The sequence below is a fragment of the Eleutherodactylus coqui genome, chromosome 2, assembly GCF_035609145.1.
Source record: "Eleutherodactylus coqui strain aEleCoq1 chromosome 2, aEleCoq1.hap1, whole genome shotgun sequence".
Taxonomy (NCBI): domain Eukaryota; kingdom Metazoa; phylum Chordata; class Amphibia; order Anura; family Eleutherodactylidae; genus Eleutherodactylus; species Eleutherodactylus coqui.
The window spans coordinates 83,878,146-83,903,423 of NC_089838.1; the positions used below are offsets into that span (position 1 = coordinate 83,878,146).

The 25,278-nt window shown below is 43.3% G+C and overlaps 1 protein-coding gene across 2 annotated transcripts in view; it reads left to right on the forward strand.

Moving 5' to 3' along the window:
• The window catches only part of NSD1 (nuclear receptor binding SET domain protein 1), a 57,425-nt gene extending 41,955 nt beyond the window's left edge, over positions 1-15,470 (forward strand). For both annotated transcript variants that reach the window (XM_066591149.1, XM_066591150.1), the window contains exons 18-23: positions 4,076-4,345; positions 4,432-4,548; positions 5,761-5,902; positions 6,718-6,824; positions 8,390-8,579; positions 10,559-15,470. In XM_066591149.1, coding sequence (XP_066447246.1) covers positions 4,076-4,345; positions 4,432-4,548; positions 5,761-5,902; positions 6,718-6,824; positions 8,390-8,579; positions 10,559-11,982 — 2,250 coding nt within the window. In that variant the 3' untranslated portion in view covers positions 11,983-15,470. The remainder of the gene's footprint in view (positions 1-4,075; positions 4,346-4,431; positions 4,549-5,760; positions 5,903-6,717; positions 6,825-8,389; positions 8,580-10,558) is intronic.
• Positions 15,471-25,278: the final 9,808 nt, after the last annotated feature.

Here is a 25,278-nt window from a genome sequence, read left to right on the forward strand (position 1 = left end):
GCTGCAATACCACAGGACCCTGATGGAAAAAGTGATGCTAAAGTTCCCATCTGACAGCGCTAGCGGCAGAAGACGCAGTTCAGAGGGCCAAGCAGCAGGGGAGGCGTGGGGATTAGGCAGCATGTCCAGCGCAGGCAGGGGAGCACTCTCCAAGGCCTTTGCCAGTCTTATGGCTCCCCAGCAAGACACTGTTACCACTCCCCAGTCAAGGCTCAGTCGGAGGGAGCAATGTAAAAAGATGTTGAGGGAGTACGTAGTCGATCATACCACCGTCCTCCGTGATGCCTCTGCTCCATACAACTATTGGGTGTCAAAGCTGGACACGTGGCACGAACTTGCGCTGTACGCCCTGGAGGTGCTGGCCTGCCCTGCTGCTAGTGTCTTGTCAGAGAGGATGTTCAGTGCAGCTGGGGGGATCATCACTGATAAGCGTACCCGCCTGTCAGCTGTCAGTGCCGACATGATTACAGTCGTAAAGATGAACAAAGGCTGGATTTCCCAGACTTCTCTTCTCCACCAGTGGAAAGTGGCGATCCTAAAGATTCTTTTAGCTGCAACAGGAGAAATATGCATCCTCTCTCTAACCCCAAAAAAGGGGAAAAGTAGCTTGGTCTATCCCTTTCGGATCTTACTCCTCCTCCTAAAATAGCATGTTATCACGCTGAACCGCCAATTTTTCTGCAGGCCAAAAGGCTCTTTTAAAACCAATGGTTTCGGAGGGCTGCCTCCAGGCTCTGTTACAAATAAAGCAACAACGAGCTGTATCTTTGAAAAAATGTTTGGCTTTCACCTGCCCTCGGGGTTAAGCAATTTTTCAGAGGTACACTTGTACTCTTGGTACACCAATTTTTCCGGCCTTCGCCTATACTCTTGGTACTCCAATGTTTGAGGGGTTCGCCTATACTCTTGCTACAGAAATGTTTCGGGGGTTCGCCTATACTCTTGCAACAGAAAAATTTGTGGGGTTCGCCTATACACTTGCTACTAAAAGGTTTGACGGGTTCGCCTATACTCTTGCAACAGAAACGTCTCAGGGGTTCGCCTATACTCTTGCAACAGAAACGTTTCAGGGGTTCGCCTATACACTTGCTACTAAAAGGTTTGAGGGGTTCGCCTATTCTCTTGCTACAGAAATGTTTCAGAGGTCTGCCTATACTGTGGGTGCACAGAGGTTTCCAATAGTGGTATTCAGCTGTCTGGCACAAAAGCACTGAATGACTTGTGTAGAACTGTGGGCCGAGGTCCTGGGCGGGTGTGAAACTCTGCCATTTTTGGACACTCTTTTCTTCCTGTTTAACCCCTTAGTGACAGGGCTATCGTAAAACTACAGGACGTGTATGGAGGGAGGTAGCGGCGCTGTTTATTACAGCTGACACCCGCGGCCAATAGCCGCGTTCGACCGAACGCGGCTATGAACCCTTTTAATGCCCCGAACGCTGTTCGGGGGTCCCACAAGGCCCCGCCGCGGTGAGATCGGGGGAGCCGTGCAGGTGTCATGGCAGCCGGGGGCCTAATGAATGGCCCCAGGGCTGCCTTAACAGACTGCCTATCAAGCCATCCACACAGGGTGGCTTGATAGACTGCCTGTCAAAAAGCAATATGACGTAATGCTATAGCACTACGTCATACTGCAGGAGCGATCAAAGCATCGCGTGGTAAAGTCCCCTAGGGGGGCTTCAAAGTAAAGTAAAAAAAAAAAAAAGTTATAAAAGTTTAAATCACCCCCCTTTTGCCATATCTATTATTAAAAAATCTAAATCATAAAATAAAAATATGTATTTGATATCACCGCGTCCGTAAAAGTCCGATCTATCAAAGTAGCACATTATTTTTCTGGTGCGGTGAACGTCGTCCGAAAAAAAAAAAAATAAAGAACGCCAGAAATACACTTTTTTAGTTACCCTGTCTCCCAGAAAAAACGCAATAAAAAGCAATCAAAAAGTCGTATGTATTTCAAATTGATATTATCGGAAACTACAGGACATCCTGCAAAAAATGAGCCCTTGCTCAACTACGTCGACGGAAAAATAAAGGTATTGCGCGCACAAAATGACCGCAGAAAATAATTTTCAAATAATTAAATATCTTTAAAATAAAAATACAAGTACTGCAGCCAAAAAAAATACTCTAAGTTTGGTATCGCAGTAATCGTACTGACCCATAGAAGAAAAATATCAGGTCGCTTTTGTTGCAGTTTGTGCGCCGTAGAAACAGGACGCACCGAAAGATGGTGGAATGTTATTTTTTTCCCTATTTCTCTCCGCTTAGAATTTTTTAAAAGTTTTTCAGTAAATTATATGGTACAATAAATAGTGCCATTGAAAAATACAACTCATCCCGCAAAAAACAAGCCCACATACAGCGACGTCGATGGATAAATACAGGAGCTAAGATTTTTTTTAAAGGGAGTAGGAAAAAACTAAAATGGAAAAAAGCAAAAAAGCTCCGTCACTAAGGGGTTAATACTGTACTGCCTATACTGTGGGTGCACAAAGGTTTCCCAGTGCAGTGTCCAGCTGTCTGGCACAAATACACTGACTGACGTGGGTAGGGTGCAGGCGGCTTTCCCATGGCGATGTTTTACCTATCTGGCACAAATACACTAACTGACTAGGGCAGACGTGTGGGCCAAGTTCCTTGGCGGGGTGGAACTCTGCCATGTGTGGGCACTCTGATTTCTTTATATTTAATACTGTCTCAGGGTTGCAAGGGCTTGTCTATGCTGTGGGTGCACAAAGATTTCCTATTGCGGTGTTTTAGCCATCTGGCACAAATACACTGAATGACTTGAATAGGGTGCAGAGTGCAGACTGCTTTCCCAGAGCGGTGTTCTGCTATCTGACACAGAATGAAGTGTGTCGGGACACATGGATTTCCTATAGCTACCGTGTTCCCCCAAAAATAAGACAGTGTCTTATATTTTTGTTCAAAAAGGTTTAACTTTTTTACATGTATAGCTGCCTGGACACTATTTAAATTGACTTTTTAAAATTAACTGTTAGCGGGGCTTAATTTTGGAGTAGTGCTTATGGTCTGTCCCAGGTAAATTGTTAGGGGGGGGGGGCACCGCCAGGCTCTTGCCCCCAATTTGGCTTAATAGTGGGACCTGGGAGCCCCAGATGCACCCATGCATGCTGCTCCTGCCGTTCCCTATCTGTTTCGGTGGGGTTTCCATGACTTTCTCATGTTTTCAGGTGTTTCACACAACGTCCCCCATGCGGAGCATCAGTCACATACAAAAATGCTTCAGTCCCCCATTGACTTCAATAGGGTTCGTTACTCGAAACAAGCTCTCGAGCATTACGAAAGGTTCGACTCGAGTAACGAGCACCCAAGCATTTTGGTGCTTGCTCATCTCTAACCTTGTATTTTGTGCTCGTCTTGTACAAAGACAGACACCTAATATTAATTGAGATCTCCCACATATGTAGCCGTTATCTGCTGCCTGGGTATATTGAGGGGCTCAGAAAACGAAGGAGGGCATACAACAGTTGAGGTTCACTTCTAATAATATTTTACTGCATTGTGCCATGATTAAAGGCTCAAATATTGGAAACCTCTGAGAAGTAGACCCATTCTGGAAACTGCAACCATCAAGGCATTTATCTAGGGGTGTAATGAGTCAGTTTGTTGTTTAAAAAAATAATCAGTAGGTGATGCACATTGAGAATTTATAATTTTCCACAGAAATATCATTGCCGTTCCCAATATTATGTGCAGCATGTGCCAATGCAGGCAACCATACCACAGTTTGTTGCTCTGGATCTCCTGGGACACAGCCAATTGCAGATATTACAAAGGCAGGATCATCGTGATTGGTCTCTGGGCAATGAGATATGATAGCCGGCTGTCTAGGACAGCAGCTGTAGATGGGGGGTCTGACCACTGTCACCCCCATTGCTCCTAAGTATTAGGGTCCCAAAGGCTCCCGCATAAATAAGAGTGTAGGTCAAGCGTGTGCCTTGCCACTCCATTTGTTTCAGTGATATTGTTGGAGGTAGGCAAGCCCTTTTCAAAAACCACATTTGAAGTCTTCCTTTTTTTTCATGTTCTAATAACTGCGTTGTGTTGGCAGGTGAATAAACCTGTTGGGAAGGTTCAAATCTTCACTGCTGATCTCTCAGAAATTCCACGCTGTAACTGCAAAGAGTCAGATGATAATCCTTGTGGTCAGGACTCTGAATGCATTAACCGTATGCTGCTGTATGAGTGCCATCCTTCTGTGTGCCCAGCTGGTGAATGTTGCCAGAATCAGGCTTTCTCTAAACGTCAGTATCCAGAAGTGGAGATTTTCCGAACTCTAAGCAGGGGATGGGGTCTACGTTGCAAGAAGGATATTAAAAAGGTATGTTCCCACGTTGCTTTTTGGATTATCGCTGTCAATAAGTCTTCTGTAAATAATGCATACATTGCATGCTGTATTCCCTCTAGGGTGAATTTGTTAATGAGTATGTGGGAGAAATGATTGATGAAGAAGAATGTCGTGCTCGTATCCGCTATGCTCAGGATCACGATATCTCAAACTTCTACATGCTTACTCTTGATAAGGTAATATATTTATTTTGAAGGTGAAAGTTGCCCATCTAGTTCTGTAACTTCTTAAACTGTGTTTGCATAGAACGATTATCGCTCAGAAAATCGTTCAAATGCCAGTAAACTATGAACAAGAATCATACGCTTCGTGTTTGTCCAGTTTCAGCCGGCATTAAACAATTAGCGCACCTTGTGATTTTGATCGTTCTGTGTTTAACGTAGGAATATGCTTGAAGGAATGCTGCCTTCCAATAGGTGGCACTGTGGAGGTATTATTCCATCTCCCTTATTTGCATATTACCCAGAGAAGCATGAATGGCCTTTTGAGTCTCCTCACTCACCATCTAGGTACTCTCCCTAAGGAGAACAGATAGCATTTCTGACATAGGAATGAACAAGTAGTCGGCGAGAACGCACTACTGAGATTGCTCTCTGTGGAAACAGGTGAAATCAAGTGCTGTGATCATTCTCTTCCCCTTCATGTGGATGATGCTGTATCTGTACTACTGATATTATGGTGGCAAAGGAGACGTTTGGCAGCACAGTTATAGACTATGGGGGCACTCTGATAGCCCTATTATTTGAACACTGGGCACTTTGATAACACCCCTATGGGAATACAAAACATTAATAATCGCATTGATTCTTTAATTAAAGTAGTAACTGATGCTTAAGGCAGCCAATCAAATGCTGGGTTTTTTTGTGTTTTTTTTTAATAACCTAAAGTCATTTAGTTGCTTTGGACGTTTAGGATGCTTGTCTGGAAAGGGGTTTTCTGAGACTGTATTTAGGACGTATCCTTAGGTAGATCATTAATATCAGATTGCTTGGGGTCCATCTCCTGGCACCCTCACAATCAGCTGATTTGAAAGGACTGTGGTGATCTCTGCAGGCCTCTTCATTGTTTATCAGGCGCAGCGCCATAATTTGTATAGTGGATGTGGCTGGAATTGCAGCTCAGTCCCAGCCACTTTAATGAGAAGGCACTTCAGAAAGGCCATATAGCTGATGAATGTGATGTCACAGTCGGGAAGAGGCAATGGCGAATTCACGCTTTGACTTCTTCAAACAACTCATCGGCAATGGTGTTGACAGGCGGACCCTCAGGGAAAGTCATCAATATGGAAGCCCCAGGATAAACCTTTCCAACAGTCTTTATGCATGGGGTCCAGCGTGTCCTTTCAGAGAAGCTAGGTTTCTGAGCTTATGTCGCTGTCCTTGTTATAGGATCGTGTGATTGATGCTGGGCCAAAGGGAAATTTTGCACGCTTTATGAACCACTGCTGCCAGCCAAACTGCGAAACTCAGAAATGGACTGTTAATGGTGACACCCGAGTGGGACTTTTTGCTTTATGTGATATCAAAGCTGGTAAGAAGATAAATACATGTTAAATTGCAGTTTCGTACTAAATTTTACTACTGTAATATTTTTTTAATATAGATATCTGATACCACAATTTCAAAGTTCTTTGTGCACAATATACTGCGGTTTCCCGAAAACAGGTCCAACCCCGATAGTAAGACCAATCGGGTTTTCGGGGGAGGCCTGTAAATATAAGGCCTCCCCTGAAAGTGGACATAGCTAATGTGCCCGAGGGCGGGGGGGGGAATCAATACTCGCCTGGTCCACGGCGTCCCGATGGTGTCCGGTGGCGGCGGCCTCGTCTCACAGCTGTCTTCTGCTGGTGAAGGGGTTTTGAATACCCCGCCTCCAGGAAAGCGAGCGCTGTGATTGGCTCATTGAGCGCCGGCTGTGAATGGCTGCCAGCGCTCGATTAGCCAATTACAGTACTTGCTTTGCTGGAGGCGGGGTATTCAAAGCCCTGTCACCAGCAGAAGACGGCTGTGAGACGAGGACGCCGCCGGACACCAGACCAGGTGAGTATAAGGCCTTCCAAAAAAAGAAAAATAAGGCACTGTGCCCTTTTTGGGGCAAAAAAAAAATAGAAGACAGTGTCTTATTTTCTGGGAAACACTGTAATGTGTTTTTCTGAAATGGCCAGTAACATGTAAAAAAATTGGTTATTCTAGCCAGCTGATGAGTCCACGTGTCACATACATTGTATATATATTTTTTAAAAACAAAGATTCCATGTGTGAACTCCCCACCGCATGAGTTTTTTCTACTTTTGATACGATACACAGTGCAACTTGGTATTACGTCTGACCCTTTAACATTTTCAGGAACAGAGTTAACTTTCAACTACAACCTGGAATGTCTTGGAAACGGGAAAACTGTTTGTAAATGCGGTGCTCCGAACTGCAGTGGCTTCCTCGGAGTTAGGCCTAAGGTTTGTGTGCTGAAATGAGGCATTGTTTGCTAACTTTTTCAACAGTTATTCCTGTATCCGTGGTACAGGAGCCTGTACTGGTTTGCATTTATATGGGTGGTCTTCCTGCAGGAGGTCTGTTCGGTTTGAGATATGGCTTCAATAAACACTGGAAAATAGCCCATTGATTTCAGTAGGTTAATTTACATGAGCGATTTTTCTCTCAGTCCGAGATGGAGAAATTGCAGCATGTTCAAAAATAAGACAAATCGGCAATTATTTCCTATTGGAACATAAAAAAATCACCTTTGTACTTGCATGCCAGTCAATGTGTTTTTTTGGTTTTTTTTACCATTTTAACTATTGGAACCACATGATTTTTATTTATTTTTATTTTTTGTTGTACGTGAAAGAATAACACTTGTACATTGATGAGAATCTCATGTTTTTAACACCGCATTGCAATCGCAGGAAAAACAAGCGCGATGTAGGTCAGATTTTCACTGAACTACATAGCTCTTGCCCATGTACATATGGCTTTATATTAAAGGGGTGTTTCCATCTCGGGTCTTCATAGCCGAGATGGGAAACTGCTGCCATGGTACCGGCCACCCAGAAAGAGCCAATCGAAACAGCGGAGCGCTTCAGCCCAGTGCAGTTTTTGTAGCTCTTATTGAAGTGAAAGGGAGCTACAGAAACTGCGTAACTCCCAGAGTTACAGAAACGGAATGGCACAATGTGCTACGCCATTTCCGTAGCTCCCATTCACTGCAGTAAATTACTGATACGGTGCTAGGCTGAAGCGCTCCGCTGTTTCCGACAGATGGTTGGAAACAGAGGGCCGAGTTATCCCATCTCAGCCAAGATGAGAACGCCCCTTTAACTTCACAAGTGATATCTCTCTATGCAGGTTCTGTTGATGATTTCTTGCCAGCGGACTGTGGAGGAGGAAGGAAAGAAATGTAATCTGTTTCTGCTATTGAACAGTGTTGGCAGCTTCTGTGCTTAACCACTGAGATTTTCACGGAAAACATTAAATTAATATTTAGCTGAGACATACTGGTCACAATCTACTATATACAGCATACAGGTAGTATACATGGCTGCCATAGTACCTGGATAGCAAAGTTTCTGAAATTCTGAGAGTCCCTTTTAGGCTTGTATTCAGGCACCCTGTTAGGGCTGCAGACTTCAGCTACATGCTTGTTTTCAAACTAATAAAGCAAAAATGCTGCAGTAATAGACATTTGCAGTCAGCAGGAAGTCTCTGCGGCAGAGCTCCTACTGGTTACAATAGAAGCCACACAGTAGGGATTCCTGCAGGATCCGGATGCCTAGCGCTGGGCGATGGAGCTTACAGTCTGTTATGAGACTGTGCAGCACAAGTGTCTGTGTTGCTGTGACTCAGAAGGTTCATGGACTCTGCTAATGTAAACTGCAAAGTTACAGCTTTATGGCAAGTACTACAGCATCTGATTTATAATTGGTGGTAGTTCACAACGTCTATGCACTCAATTACAGCAATTCTATCATTATTACGTAAGAAATGCCAATTTTTTTATTTTTTGCTCTGCCTTCATGTACAGAACCAGCCGATTGTTTCTGAGGATAAGGGCAGGAGAAAATATGTGAAGCGCAAGAAAACTGAGACGGTTAAAGAGCATGAAGATGAGTGTTTCAGTTGTGGAGATGGAGGACAGCTCATAACATGCAAAAGGCCAGGGTGCCCAAAAGTATACCACGCCGACTGCTTAAGTTTAACCCGCAGACCTGCAGGTAATTACTTGTAGAATGGTAGCATGTTGCTTTTGGTCGTACTGCATTACAAGTGAGAGTTGTAAAAATGAATGAATAGTTTTGAAGTAGAAATTTCCGCTTACACGTTGGAATATGCACCATAACGTTATGCATTGGCTGGTAATTGCCAATCACCTCCATCATCCTGTGTGATCTGCCCGTGCCACAAAGATGTTTCATGTTACTTCATCTACACAGTACAGAAAGTATCTGACATAGCAGTTTATCATCACTTAGGAGCTCTACCTATCAGAACTCAAAGCAGGATGAAATTCATTGGGGCTGTGTCGCATATGGTATTGTTTCAGAGCCCAGTTCACTTCAATACAGCTGTAGTACCAGATACAACCCATGAACGCGGGTGGAACTTTTCTTGAAAGAAAGCAGCCACGGTTTTCTAATCCTGTAAAATGCCTTTTTTCGGCACATTGGGGGATACAGCAAAGACCTCGGGTATAGCTCCTGCCGCTAGGAGGCAAACTCTAAACAAAAGACTCGACTCCTCATACTAGATACACCCTCCTGCAGCCACTAAGCTAAATCCGTTTTGGCTTGGTGTCCGTAGGAGGCAGACCTTCCTACTACAAGTCTCCAAGATTCTGGACTTTTGGGTTTAAGAGAACAGAAACCTAAAGCTACCTTACTGAGGAGGTTCATCGGGGTTGCTCTAACTCCTGAAGGCAAAGTGGCACAGCGAAGCACTAACCTTTCTGTGACTCGCTAACAAAGATCCTCTCATTCAAGTTCCCTAGGCTCCTGTTCAGAACTAATGGGAGGTGAGAAATGATGAGGGATCATGCTGGAGAAGGCGAGTGTGCATGGCCAATGTTCCCTTTCTCCATAGTTCCCCTTCCTCTTAACCCTTCATGGCTTATTGATGCAATTTGCGCCTCCCCACTACGCGGACGACTGGCCCAAGTGGTGTGATGGGGCTGCACGTTGCTGCATTCTCTGAGGGGAAAGAAGGGTTCATCCCCTTTGGATGGGCGGCCTTACATGGGCCATGTCGCACCTTGGGGGAGTTTAGAGCGCTTCTGCTCTTTCCGACTGGCGTCAGCCAAATAACGAAATACTGAGTGGCTTCTGGTGCCTGGCACTCTTAAAGTCACTTCCCTCTTCCAACCTGCCCTCATTTAGTCACCGGGGGAGAGGCGGTTTGCTTTGTATTTCTGTGTGTAATACACTCACCGCTGATGGCTAGTAGTGTAGTGGCTGCAGATGATCTAAGACCCTACTTTAGGGGGTGGGATTTCTGTTTTTGACAACCAGTCCCACCTCTGCCTGTCTTAACGCTCTGTATGAGAGCTAACTACTGTATTGATGACATCAGCACTCATGCAGTTGTTTAGCATTACACACCAACTGTTTTAGCTTAGTGGCTGCAGGAGGGGTATAGCTGGTAGGAGGGGTTAACTCCTCTTTTTTTTTTTTTCTTTTACTTGGTGTTCTCATAGTGGGAGAGACTGTACCCAAGATCTTCGCTGTGTCTCCCAAGGAACATTCGAGAAAAGGATTTGAGTAACAAAAAAACAGTTTTTAAACCCTGTACTTTTAGAACCTTCACAATTCAGTAGCAAGCCATGTGCAATTAGGAGAACACAAACAGTGTAACGTCTGTCCCATTATACTCAACTCTTCCAGTGCTTTTTTTTTGTAGGACTCTACCTTGTTCTGAAGTTTTGCAGCCAGGACAGCTACTGGTCTTTGCCACCTATTTTAAATATTGTGTTTGTATACGTATTCTTTTATTGCTTCGCAGACAGAAACATTAAGCACTGGAGGAGTTGAGTATAATGGTCTGTTCAAAGTACAAGCTAGTAGTGTTGAGATAGCTTGGTGGCTTGCATTATTGTGACCAAAAAAACACAAGGTCAGCAAATCCTAGATAATAAATAATTGCTCTGATTTATTTTTAAATATTCGGTTGAGTATCAAGAGAAATTTTGTTCTCATTGCAGGCAAGTGGGAATGTCCGTGGCATCAGTGTGATGTCTGTAGCAAGGAGGCAGCTTCATTCTGTGAAATGTGTCCAAGTTCCTTTTGCAAGTTGCACCGTGAAGGCATGCTCTTCATCTCCAAGTTGGACGGACGGTTATCTTGTACGGAGCATGATCCATGTGGACCACACCCTTTGGAGCCGGGGGAAATTCGAGAAACTGATTCGTCTTTAGAAAATGTGTCATCTGGACTAATTCAACCAACGGAGGACACAATGTCTAATGTCAAGGTGAAATCCTCAAGAAATAAGCAGAATTCGACACTAACAAAAGAGGTGATGGCTCCATCAGTGACTAGTACCCCAGACACCGGTAATGTGTTACTGGCTCTTGGGGGCAATCCCCTGCCTTCTGCGAAGGTTTTGGTAGGCTCCTCTGAGAAAACATCTCTACCAGCTGGTAAATTACTTGTGAGCCCTGGTAGCCAGAAATCACCCGTGGGTGGGAAACTATTTCTTGCGTCAACTGCACAGAAACCCTTGCCTACAGGAAAAGTCCTCTTGGCTTCTTTAGGAAAGAAATCCCTATCTCCTGGTAAGGTTTTGTTAGCTTCTATAGGTAAAAAAAATCTACCTGCTGGGAAAGTACTATTGACGTCTGTTGGTAAGAGCTCTTCATCAGTTAGTAGAGTGCTGCTATCTCCTGCAGGGAAACAACCTGTGTCAACTGGGAAGGTTGTATTGGCCACAGCGGGAAAATACCCAATAGAGGCCGGAAAGGTTTTCTTGACGACTGCTGCTGTAAAACGTCAGACCGCTGAAGAAATATCCATTCTTTGTGATGAAAACACAGAGCCGAAAGAGAAACATGATGATAATGGTGAAGATCATGATGATGATGACGATACATGCCTACATGGAATGGAAACTGACGATGATGATCATCCTGTAAAAGCATCTCTGCCTGGTTCACAAGACAAATGTGATTCTTTACAGGAACAACTGGCCCTAGTCACTACTGAATGGAAGCTTAAAGACTTACAAAAAGTAAGCAGTCTCCAAGGTGATCATCTAGAAAGTGTTGAAAACCTGCTCTCGGATCCAGTAGACCGGTCGGATAGATCACCTAACCAAACCTGTGCAGATGAGCCAACCAGCCCTAAACAAGCAGCAGAGAAAGGAAAACCTATTATTTCACCACCTTTGGAAGAGTCTGCAAATTCACTACAGAACGTGGACCCTGCTTTAGACCAGACCAATGATGAGAAAACTTCCAACAGTCCACCTCGAGATCTTTCAGTTGACCTAGTAGAGAAAACATTTCTTGGTGTTGAGCAGGAGGAGTCGGTTTCTGTAGATCAATACTTTGCTACTGATTTTCAGCCAAAGACTGCATCTAGCCCATGTCCAGCGCCTGCTGTGTGTATAGCACCAGACAAGGAATGACCTCTGGACTAAAGTAGAGGACAGATAGAAATGGATTGTTGTGACTGACTGAGTGAGAAATACCACGTATATTTTGGATGTGGCCGTCATGTTTCCAAACGAACAGTTGCAGCATAATCAATAACTCGACGAGCAAGATGCTGCATTTAGTTTTTGCTTTTTTAGTTGTTGGCTTCTTGCAGTTCGAGACTTCGGAATCCCATCACTGATGAACTGCTGAAGCCGTGATACATCAGTGTGTTTGCGTCTAGTAAATAATCAGGTCAATCGACTTTCTTTTGAAAGAGGCTTTGTTCTGTAAAAGCAATAAGGCACTTCTATCAGTGTGGTAAATCTGCAAATAATGTTATGGGCCTTGATGGCAGGGAAAAGAGAGGTGCCTTATTACAGTGAGTTGTATACGTAGAAGCCGTGGGTATCAGGAAACCTTTTAAATGCCAATGGACCTCAAATGGGATGTTTTGTGTGTGTTTGGATTAGAATACCTGTTCTTGCCTGGTCAAATTATTCTAATGCTGAGATCTGTTACTGCATGTCTGAGGTTTCTTCCTATGACCATAGGGTGTAGTGTTTGGACACACAACCTCAAGATTTTTGTTACTCATGCCAAAATACAACTACCATTGTAGACTAGTATTATGGCGTGTGTCGTAGGATGTTACTGCAGTATTATATCATTAATGTGAATCCTTCCATTTAACCATGCAGAAATTTGAGCCTTAAAGGGAACATAAGGGTAATTAGTACAATCCTACATACGGTGAGACGTCTTTGAGATGACCACTGTGGTCTTCTAGGGGTTTACTCCCCTAAAAAGGAGATGACTGATATGCATAGTATATCGTAGAACTGAAAATCTGGTTTTCTCAAATAAGTGGTCTTTCACAGGGGTTTCACTGTACTGTCATCCTGCTACCAGAAGAGGTCTGTGAAATTGGTAGTACTGTATTTATATTTTCAGCTGAAAGATCCCATCAGGATATCGGACAATGAATGATGACCGTGAAGATAAGGGCCATGTGTTTTTAAAGAGATTTCCCAGTTTTGTGCAAATAAAGCTTAATCATTGTATAGTGAAAAGTTCTCCAACTTTTTAATATATTTTGGACTTCAGTTCCTCACCATTTTCACATGTCAGAAGCTGAAAACCTGTACAGACGCAGTCTAGGCAATTTTTTTCCCTTTTAATATACCTAAACAGGCTAGACACGAGGCTGCTACAATGTAACGTGTAGGCAAAATGTATCAAACCAGAAGAAAGAATTCAGCAAAAATTGAAACCAAGTATATTAGAAAGTTCTAGAACTTTTCATGGTGCAGTGATTTAAGATTTGGTTCTATTAAACCAGAAAACTCGTATAACATCGCAGCTGTAAACTTCTGAATTCATTGTTTCTTTCTTTATTAAAGCGCTTATCCTACCAAAATAATTAACTTCCTGTCCGCAGGATTGCTGAGATCGTGAGAAAGGTGTACCCGGTGTGCACGTATGACCTGTGGGTAGGTAATGATTTTGGTGGGATAACCCTTTTTACAGTGGAATGATATTTTGGATGTGTTTTGAAACGAATGCGGTCTGTGCATAGGCATATTTTAAACCGTGGACAGGAAGTGCTCAGCCACATAGTAGACATTATATGAAGGCTTGATAAATACTAGTCAAGTAACAAAGATCATGGACAGTAAGGCAGATTGATTTAAAGGGGGTATCCCCAGAATAAACTTTTATCACCTATACATTGGATAGGTGATAAAAGTCTGATCCATTGGGGTTTCACTGCTGAGACCCCCATAATCCCAAAAAAGGCGGTTCTGTGCTCCCCCTCTCCTTATTGGAGATGCACTGCAGCCACTCGCACCGACATGAAGATTGAATGGAGTGACTATTGCACATGTGTAGTGCCATTGCATGTCAATGGGACTGACGGGAATAGCAGAGTATAAGCACTTGGCTATCACTGGCAGCGCTATTAGAGATGAATGGAGCGGCACTGCGCATATGCGACAGTCTCTTCATTCGGTCTCCTCCTCACTGTGGGGGGTGCAGTGAGTCTCGATAAGGAGGAGAGTGGGACACGGGTCCCCCGGTCTTGGGATTGGTCGGGATCTCTGGTGAGACCCTTCCCCACTGATCAGAGATTTATCACCTATCCTATGGATAGGTGATATAAAAGTAAATTCTGGTACAACCACTTTTTAACTATAAAGGTATTTTATATCACTGGCCAGTAGTGGTCATCCCAGTCCCTCACACCCTGCACTAAACCTTCAATGCACATTAATCTCACATCTGCCTCCGTTGAATTTAAGCAACCTTACGATGGGAATTTTGGTGCTATGGGCAGCTGTGCTTAATGTTTTACTGTACGTTTTTTTTTTTTATATAACTTTTGTTGTAAACTTTGGTGTTGGTGTCTTTACCAGTGCCTCTGACGTGAGCTGAATTTTTCACTTTTACATTTCTGTCTGTTGCTCCAGTCCTGTGAACATTTGTACATTTTATCTTTTCAATGGTTTGGTTTAGCGTGCCGAAAAATATATTTTTTTCCTGTTTATCAATAAACTAGACCATTGTGATTTTAACCCATTGTTAATGCATGGATGTTGCAGAATTTATTTTTTTATATAAGAAAACTTGTGTTGACAAAAGCAGCATCCTTTTTTTTCCCTCTTCCATATTCACATGCCCAACCAATGCCCCAACGAAGCTTGAAGATGAACTGTAACCTGCCATCACGACTATCGGGAGAGTCATGCCATCTCTTGCATGTCATCATTTTTCAGCCTTGCAGTGACTATCTGGGGGTGTAACATATCTCTCTGAATCCCATTGCATTAGTCAGGCCATAGAGAAGAGGTGATGCAGTCCTGTACGACACAAAGCACATAAGAAGGTGAGGTGCAAAAACCATCCCTAATCTTATTTAGAAGCTCATTGTTTTTACCAGGGAGGATATCGGGTCGCTTTTTGACCTGCAGCTAGCATATGAAGGCAGAGTACGATACATCCAGAAATGAAGACCATTCCGTCTAATCATATCATTGAATGTTCCATTCTGTATACGTTTTAACCCGTTGTCGCTGATCTTATTTGAGGACTCACATGGACATAGACTACAGCTCCGGAGTCTGGAATAAACCTACCCGAAATGCCATGTTCAAGACTCCACATTCACTGGTGCTACTCAGTTGTAGAGAAGTGACGCACGCTTCTGAATTCCTGCTCCATCCTGCTGACTGTACATAAGTGATCTGAACAACAGAATTATGCATACGGGGTGTAACGCTGTCCGTCATGTATGGAGGAGGCAGCATGTGTAACAGAAACGGTTTCTCACACTTTGTTTTTTATTTTATTCTTTTTTTATTTTGTAACTAGGCTCTTGCATTTCTTGTCACTAGTGGAAGGTGGTTGTGCACCTTCTATGAATATGTACTGTAATTCTTTGTATATAGAAGAAAACACGATACTGTAAAGTTTAAGTCTATTCCGACTCCTGTCTTATTCGTTTCATTTTATTTTTTCGTTCAGGAACTTGGATCAAGAGATTTTCTCACTTCGGGCTCTGTGCCAAATAAGTTAGATGATCTCTTTCTTGAAAACAATAGTAAATGTTCTATTCATTATTGTCAATCAGTAAAACACAGTTGAGCATTCTTTTACATGGGCTGATTCTCGACCCAATATAAGGAGTGCCTATGGACAAAGTATTGGGAACTTTTGGACGAGCAGATGATCGTTTGAATGAGCGAGTGACGTGTTCACCATCATGCAGCTTGTTTGGACAGGCAGATACATTGTTGGCTCATTCAAATAAGAAATTGTTCAGTATTTCACCTTCGCTGTTTAAGCGAATGAGAAGGACTGACCGATCGCTGTTTGAACCGCACAACTAGTGAATGAGTCAATGATTATTTTTTTATACCTGCATAAAATGAATGACGAACAAAAAGCGAATGATTATTCAGTCATCAGCTTGTGTTTAGACGGAATGATTATCATTCTGCTTCGCTCATTTGAATGATAATCGTTCCGTATAAAAGCATCCAAAGCCAGTTGTTTGACGTTTCTTTTACAAGCGGAAATCGCTAGTATTAACCCTTTCCAATCCAATTTTGGATTCAGGATTTCCTAAAAGCCTTTCTCTTTTTGCTGTTTTACAACAGTGCCATCTGCTGGCTAAAGCCAGTGTGTGTGTGCCAGAGAGCCTACGACAGCGGAGTGGCTGGCAATAGACGGAAAAAATACCCCGTCGGACAATCGCTGACATTGGAGCTGCGCAAGCTGCAATCAGAATTTAGGAAGATATCAAAGTGGATTGGAAAGGGTTAAGATAAATGATCGTTACTACAGTCGTTTGTCCCCATAGACCCAACTATACATCTTCCCTGGTTTGTCAGCTGATCATTATCCCTTTTACACTGTTGGACAGAGGGAATATTTGTGCCTTATCAGGCTGTGTGAAAGGGCCGGAGAGGTCCTCTTGCCAAGCAATCTACTCAGAGGCAAATGCTGATCGGCTGATTCAGACTGTTGGGTTGGGGGAGAGACTAGCTATCATTCATACAATCGTTCATCTCCATACAACGGTCATTAGTTGGCAGCACACATCCTGGGTTACACAACCGGTGATCATAAAACATACAATTAGCTGACCAATACGCATTTTGCTCCTTTGTCAGCAGTGTGTGGGCCATGTAAAAGGCCTGTAATTGAAGACGCCTTCCTTGGTATTTCACTAATGTTAATGTGCTACAGTTTAATGATACGACAACGCACGTGAATGGCAAGTATTGGTTTTGTTTAAAGCAGTTTCCCCCAACTCCAGTCCTCATGGACCCCAACAGGTCATGTTTTCAGGATATCCTTTAGTGAGAACACCTGTGGCAATGTCTGAGGCTCCGACAAGAATTACCTCACCTGTGTGATACTGAGGAAATCCTGAAAACATGACCTGTTGGGTCCCTGAGGACTGGAGATGGGGAAAAGCTAGTTTAAAGCTCTCCTGATCAGGCCATCGCTTCCTACACTTCGTAGAGTCTTGTGGTCACTGAAACATCCCTGTTTTCTGGGCACGTGAGGCGAGTTCTATCTTTAGAAGGAATCGCTGCTGTTATGTGGAACATCCGTCGTGACTCGCTTCTGCTGGATGTTAGGAATCGTTGATGCACAGGCTGGTTACAATGTCTTTGTTTGAAAATGTAAATCTATTCTCTGCATGAGTATGGGCAAATCCCCCCACCTCCATAATCTAATGCTGTTAAGGGTCTCTCTTGGAACACTAAGGCCGGGCTCACACGGGCGGACCGGATTCCAGCTGTGAGCCCAGCCGGTGGCACTGCGTACCTGACTGCTGGAGTGTGGATGACTGTGGTGGCTCGCCGTCGTTCATGCACAGTATAGTATTTTTTCCCAATGTTTGTATTTCCTGCACCGTCGCTTAGCAATGATGCGGGTACCCGCAGCTCATAACCTGCATGTTTATTGCGTATGGGCTGCGGGTTGGATGGCCTCTATTGACTTTAACGGAGGACGTCTGCAGCAAATTGGAGCAAGCTGTGTTGTATTTATTTTTTTTCCCTCTGCTCGTGGAATACGCGATTCGTATCAGTGAGCGAAGTGAAAGTACATGCTTTTTTCAATGCCTGCTTTTTGCCACAGACGACGATCCATCCAACAGGGGTTTGCATGTATGCAGCTTATTCACTTGCCTCTTTTTACACCTTAGCAAGCATAAATGTTCACGTTATATGCTGCACCATTGGGTTATGACATCATCTAAAAAGGCCACATCGGAGCAATATGGGTTATGGAGGTGGAACACTGAATTTAGCTTGGCCCAGCCTGTTCACTGCTCTAAGTTAGAGGCCAGTCTCAGATTTTCTTTGATTTTAAAGGCTTTGTTTTTTGTTTTTTTTTTCCTTACTGTCATATCACTTTATTTTTCTGTATTGCGTCTAATTCGCAATTTTTTACGTCGGCACGGTGTTCAGCCTATATACTAAGCGCCTCCACTAGCCATAGACCAGGGATGTAAATGTTCTGTAAAGTTGGTAGGATGCCTTCACCATATTTGCTGCAGGCTTTCTGCAGTGAATCCACAGTAAATTTGCAGTGCCCAAATCCGTACCTAAATAGTGCAGACTTTGCCACAGACTTTGTTGTGGATTTGTCACAGGTTTTAACCTTTTTTGTATTTCCAAAGTTGAAATCAGTAGTCCTAAATAGATGTGCTACAGAATCCATAGTGTTTACAAAGAACACGGCCAATTCTGTGTGGAAATGTCCAGCTCCACGGGGGATGGGATTTTTGAAAAGTATTGCTTTATTGTAGAACAATTCATATATGTATTAATGACAAAGCATTTGTTTACATAAAACCAGAAAATCACTTTACGCTTCACAACTTTTCTACTCAAAACTGGATTATAAAATAAATGTAAAAAAAATCCCATTATAGCCCCCATACCTTTAAGCTACACTGTGAAAATACCACCCAGCGTCCCTCTGTCCGCCAGTCACCTAATTGTCTTGTTCCTGTCCAACTTGACCTTTTCATGCTTGTTTTGATTGTTTTACCCTCTTATTGTAAAGCACAAAGTTTTTGTTTTTTTTAAAATAAAAACAAATGGAACAAAAGAATTTCACCCCAGACTTCATCCTTGTGTGCGCCTTCATCCAATTTTTCATCAAAATGCAAGGCCGGCTTCACACGGGCAGAAGTATATTTACACACTGATTTCTGCTATGCATTTGCGTGTGCCTGCTTTACTGTAATGTTTTTTTGCGTGTGTAGGTTGTGTGTATTGGCACGCACGAGCATGCGCCAATTTATTTCAATGGGCAATTTAAATTACTTTAAATTGTGCCATGTCCGGACGCAATCCGCATGAAACTAGAACTTGCGCTGGGTTTTTTTGTACTTGGACAAAATGTTTGTGCAAATACGCTGGTGAACAAACCTATTGAAATCAGTGGGTTCTATTTACTGCGTACTCCACCCGTAATATATTGTGCAAATGCGTTCGTGTGAATAAGCCCTAAGGTTTTGTATGACCTGCATAAAGCAATCATCACTGCACAACTGGATGATGTCCCTTGGCCTTCTTTAGAAACATGGGTGAAAAGGGTGCACTAATATTGTTTATGGAAATGGGACACTAACTTGGGGTGCATTCGGAGGATGAGGGCAAGTTGCATCGCACAGCACACGAACAAGCTGGGCGGGAGCCCACACTTCTGCGCGGTCTATTGTGAGATTCCATGAAAATAGAACAAGCTACGATCTGTCCGTTTATCGGCATCGCTGCGAGAGAAAAATTTGCTCATGTAAACACACCCATTACAAATAATGGGTTGTAGAATCATAGAATGGAAGGGACCTCCTGGGTCATCTGGTTCAACGCCCTGCTCAGTGCAGGATTCACTAAATCATCCCAGACAGATATTCGTCCACCCTTTCTTTGAACACTTCCATTCAAGGAGAACTCACCACCTCCCATGGTGACCTGTTCCACTCGTTGATCACCCTCAGTGGCAGAACGTTTTTTCTAATATCTAATTTGTGTCTCCTCCCTTTCAGTTTCATCCCATTGCTTCTAGTCTCTCCTTGTGCAGATGAGAATAGGGCTTATCCCTCTGCACTGTGACAGCCCGTCAGATATTTGAAGACAGCTACCAAAGGGATTTTCCTGTGAGAATATTGATCAATAGTTGATCGGTTGGGATTCCTCGCTCGGGACCGCAACTGATCAGCGGAGTGGGTGCATGTTGTCAGTGCCGCAAATACAGCGGTCAGAGCAGAAGTCTCAGCACCAAACTCCTTGTAGTGGCCGGAACTTGTATCTGCAGGCATAGCTCTCATGGATTTCAATGCGAACTGTGCCTGCAGTTACAAGCGCTGGCCTCTACACAGGGGTCGGCACGGGGACTGACACTGCTTTCGCTTTGACTTCTGTGTTTCTCCCTGGGTAAACCTCTTTTACGTCTCCTCTCAGCCTTTTTTGCAAGCTAAACATTCCCCCTCTCCTTTAACCATTCCTCAAAGAACACGATTTATATATTCATGTGAGTTTTGTACGTCTTGCAACGTATAAAACAATTTTCTCCCCTGTGTGAATGCATCCTTTAGGATATCTTCCAGTACTATCAGAAAACATTCTCCGCTTGAGTTTTGCAGTTCATATATTCTTGTAATGTCTACCAGGAGCATGAAGCCGCTCAGGGGGAGAAATTACATATTGCGGTACTAGATTAATGTCCTAAGAAGGAAAAGCTAGATTTTATTCTCATGGCTGCTTTTACAAATCTTTTAGTCCAGATAGTTATCAATTCAGAAATATAACTTTTTTCATACTTTTAAAGGGATCTTCTTAGGTTGAGCTAAATTTGCATGGAAAGCCGGAATAGAATAAAATACCAAGTTCTCACCTCCTACCTCCAGTTACCACTGTTTCCTCTATGCTGTGCATGCTGGAGTTAAAAGTTTAAGATGTCTAAGTTCTGAATCCGGTAAAGCAGTTCTTGGGTTCATAAACTGACATACTAATGAGGCTTAAATGCTTTCCTTTCCAGAGCATGTGACTTATAGGTTAAGGCCCATTTACACACACAGAGATCGTTTTGCATAAAGTACTAATAGGCACTAATTGCTATTAGTACTTGATTAGCTTCATTTGCATGCAAATGCGCTCCTGCGAGCTGTTACAGAGCTTAGCAGGAGGTCAGAGCTCTGTAATTGGCTCCATTGTTCAGCCACAGGTGAGTGGTGGAGAATTTAGCACCATGGACAGTAGATACAGCATGTGGTCCTGCTTATCAGCTGTTGTGCTGGAGGGGCTGAGAACAGCTCTAACAATGTTATCAGCTGTAATCAGATCCCCGTAGGCAGAACACAGCCTGCAGTCCTGCTTATTAGTCGTTCTGCTGAACAATGGTTTTCAAGCAGAAGTGAAAACCGTCATTTGGCCGAACAGTGAAAGATGAGCACATTTAGACACAACGATCGCTCAAAAGCTGTCTTTTGAACAATAATCGTTGTGTCTAAATGTGCCACCTGGAATTAAAATGCAACCTATGCGCTCAGGTAAAAAAGGATCAAAGTCCAAAAGAGATAAGTACTCACTCCAAAGGGGGAGGTTCCCTGCACAAAGAACCTCCACCCTTACATTCCCAGAAGGCTCTTAATGATGTCGAAGTATTTCCTTGGATCAGGCTCCTAGGTAGTTTCCTTAAGTAAATCTGCTTAAAGGGGTTGTCCCGCGGCAGCAAGTGGGTCTATACACTTCTGTATGGCCATATTAATGCACTTTGTAATGTACATTGTGCATTAATTATGAGCCATACAGAAGTTATAAGAAGTTTTTCACTTACCTGCTCCGTTGCTAGCGTCCTCGTTTCCATGGAGCCCGTCTAATTTTCGGCGTCTAATGGCCAAATTAGACGCGCTTGCGCAGTCCGGGTCTTCTTTTCTCAATGGGGCCGCTCGTGCAGGATGCCGGCTCCGTGTAGCTCCGCCCTGTCACGTGCCGATTCCAGCCAATCAGGAGGCTGGAATCGGCAATGGACCGCACAGAAGCCCTGCGGTCCACCGAGGGAGAAGATCCCGGCGGCCATCTTCAGCAGGTAAGTAAGAAGTCACCGGAGCGCGGGGATTCAGGTAAGCGCTGTGCGGTGTTCTTTTTTAACCCCTGCATCGGGGTTGTCTTGCGCCGAACGGGGGGGGTTGAAAAAAAAATGTTTCGGCACGGGACAACCCCTTTAAGGAGAAAAGATAGCATTTTTGACCCACGTTATAGGCCTCTCTCTAGCAAACTCGGAATCCTACTATACACTGATGAAGGACAAAAATCCTGAAACAGCTGTCTGTGCATGGGCTTTGACTTTGCTTTCAGTTCTTGGTCATTGTTACAAGGCTTGTATAAAAAAAAAATCTAACATTGACTTTAGGGATTGCTGCCTTTTAATAGGTGGCGCTGCAGAGGTATTGTTCCATCTTCGGTTTTTACAAAAAGTTCGTTGAAACATCTTGACCACTTTCCTCTTGACAGTCACCTGTGTAGGAGTAGATATTTGAATTCTTTGTCATAGTCTTGACAGAGCTTACGGAAAAGACATTAGTTCAAAGAGTGCGCTTTTATCTTGCTAACAGCATTAATTACATAGCGCAGAGAATCATATAAATGTTTAGCAATAAGATGCTGCCGATGGATCACACAGTGGACTGCCATTAGGCCAGGTATAGCAGATTTTAAATGGGCTATAAATCCGCGATATCGACCAATCATGGATGCAGCTTCGTCAGTCGCACAAGCAAGTACATTTGTTAAAGGGATGTTTTGGGTTTTTTTGGAAAATTCTTCCACTCTTGTATATAGAGGAGCCTTTCGTGTCGGTGGGTAACTTTCTGATAACCAACAGTTTCTCCACTGCCTCATCATTCCGATTAATGGAACGAACGTAACCTAGCAGCAATGCTTCATTGTCTCTAACCGTTGACTCCTCAATTGGCATTACAATTTTTGTGTGCTTTTAACATGTCCAAAAGCATTTTTCACATCAGCAGCCATCTCGCCAATTCTTCTTGAAACGTTGTCATTCTTCAAAGGATTGATTTCACCATGGCGCACGTGTAGTACTGGCAGCCTCTTTAACTGAGGGTAACACAAGTGTTTACCCCAATAGTATGTGATTTGCCACATTGCGCTATTAATAAAGACTTTATAGGAAGCAAGGAGGCCTTTTTCAGCATTGAGAGCAGATTTACCAAATAGCTTGCCTACAGTGCTGCGGTTCTCAAACTTTGCCTTTAAACCTTGGAAAAATGCAATGGGCTCACCCACTTTGTCTGAATGCATTTTTGCAAGGTGATCACTCAGTCTCGAAGGTTTCATAGCTTCATTCGAAAATGCCTTTTCACAAACGAAGCACAAAAGAAGCTGTCCATTTCTAGGAGAAGGGATGAATCTGTATTTCAAGTATTCACTTGAATATTGATGGCAAGTTGTTCTCCATTTTTATAAAGTATGCTTCAAGAATGCACTGCTTATGTGGCTCTATCATATAGTGATGTATGACTTTTATAACTCCATGACTCCGCTACAAATCAATCACAGTGGATAACCCAAGACAAACCTAACCCGCTATATTCCATAATGCCGTTGATTGGCTGGAGCTTCCAATTGTGTGGGTCTTTGGGAGTTGTAGTTTATATCAGTGCTCTAAAAAGACACTTGGCATCTACTAAGACTACAACTCCCAGAGACGCACACAAGTGAAAGTGTAAAGCGGTTCCAGCCAATCGGTGATATTATGGAATACAGTGGGTTAGGTTGTGCTGTAGATTATTCAGTGTTATGAAGTGTGATTGATCTGTAGCAGAGTCATAGTTATAAAAGTCATACATTATATGATAGAGGTGCGCAGACTGCACACAACTCCCATTGCATGTAAGTGATTTGTATGTAAATAATTGCCTCATTTTTGGATTTCACCGATTGTTTTCGGACGGATTATCGACAAAAACTGAGGTATCACTACTCATTTTTAGAGAAATGTAGGTACTAGACGAAAAAAAATCAACAAAGCAAACACAGAACGCGCCTTCCCCGCCACCATTTTTTATTCCAACGCCCCCAGGGGGCAATAACACTCACATTGAGAACCACTGATCTAGTCTAACTTTAAATTCAGATTTTTAACTGTATATTTAGACAACACCTGCAGATCTACTCAGTCTTGAGAACAATGCTCCAACCCTCATAAAGATCACACCCTAGTTTCTTCATGGGCCCTTCCTGATGAGGCAGCTTTCACAGTTGGTATTAATGCGGTGTACAAGCTGGAGAGAAAACTTCTGCAGCTTGGTATGTCCCAGCAAAAGATTATTTTATGGAGTAGCTAAGCTCTCCCAACAAAGTGGTCTTTCCTGTTGAAACTCCTCTCTCTCCTAAAAGTTCACTAGATTAAAAAAAAACAGGTAAAGGTCCTTTTATCGCTCAAAATTCATTAAAAAGGCCGAAAGTGAGTGATATTAACGTGTAAACATGGGCAGTTGTGCACCTTTTGTTTAACGATGGATTTCAGCCTGCACAAAATCCATAGTTAAACTGCTGTTAGACTGAGTGAATCCATTCATTTAAATGCATTTTTGCTCTTTCAAAAGACTCCAGGATGGATTTGCTTACCTTGCATATACAATGACTTCATTGATTATGGAAGGCAAACAGATGGCAGCAGAGAACAATGGAATCCCGCTTGGCAGATAATCCCTAGCACTAAACACAGGCCAGGGCTGCTACTGAGTTTACTTTGGCTAATGAGGGAAACTGATTATTGGTGCGTCTAATTTTATGCAAAACCATTGTTAAATCTTTAATCTTTCGCCTGTTTAAGCGATTAAAGGCTCATTTAGACACGATTATCACCCAAAAGATGTCGCTCAAGCAACTTTTGATCGATAATAGTTGTGTTATTCACAGCGCAAGATGATTGCTCAAAATGAGCAATCACCTTGCGCTGCAAGCGGAGGATGCAGAAGACAAGGGGGGTGTCCCTGCTTGTCTTTTGCATCCAGCTGTTATATAGCCGAGTGCTTGGAGCGGAGGATGCAGAAGACAAGCGGGGTGTCCCTGCTTGTCTTTTGCATCCAGCCGTTATACAGCCGAGTGCTTGGAGCGGAGGGTGTAGAAGACAAGCGGGTTGTCCCCGCTTGTCTTCTGCATCCTGAAGTTTTCTGCTCTGAGTGCCCTGCTGTTATACAGCTGAGCTCTCCGTGCCGGGTATGGAGAACAGAGCTGGACCGCTCTGTTCTTCATACCTAGCCTGTTATCAGGGAGCAGGATACAGCTGAAACAATAGTATCCGCTGTATCCCGCTGTGAATCCCTGATACAGCTCATTGTTCTCTTTCAGCACGCTGAAAGACAACATTGAGCGATGGCTTAACGAAAACTGCATGATGTAAGTGCAGTTACACACAACGGTTATCGCTCAACAGACTGCTTTTGAGTGAATTTTGAGGGATAATCGTTGTGTCTAAATGGGCCTTAACTTTGCTTGTAAAAGGGGCTTAACACTTTAAAAAAAAGATCTCCTGTTTTCCCCCTGTAGAAGATGTCCCTACATCAGTAGTCAGAGCACTTAGAATTTGGCTAAGACAATTATGTGAAGAGTTAAGCTCCATTTCAGATGGGACAAGGGTCAGGCAAATGATGCCCGCCACTCGTTCTCGCAAATACTAGCTCCCGTGCACCTGTACTGGAGCTAGTATTGCTAGCTCACAGCGGGTAGGCTGCA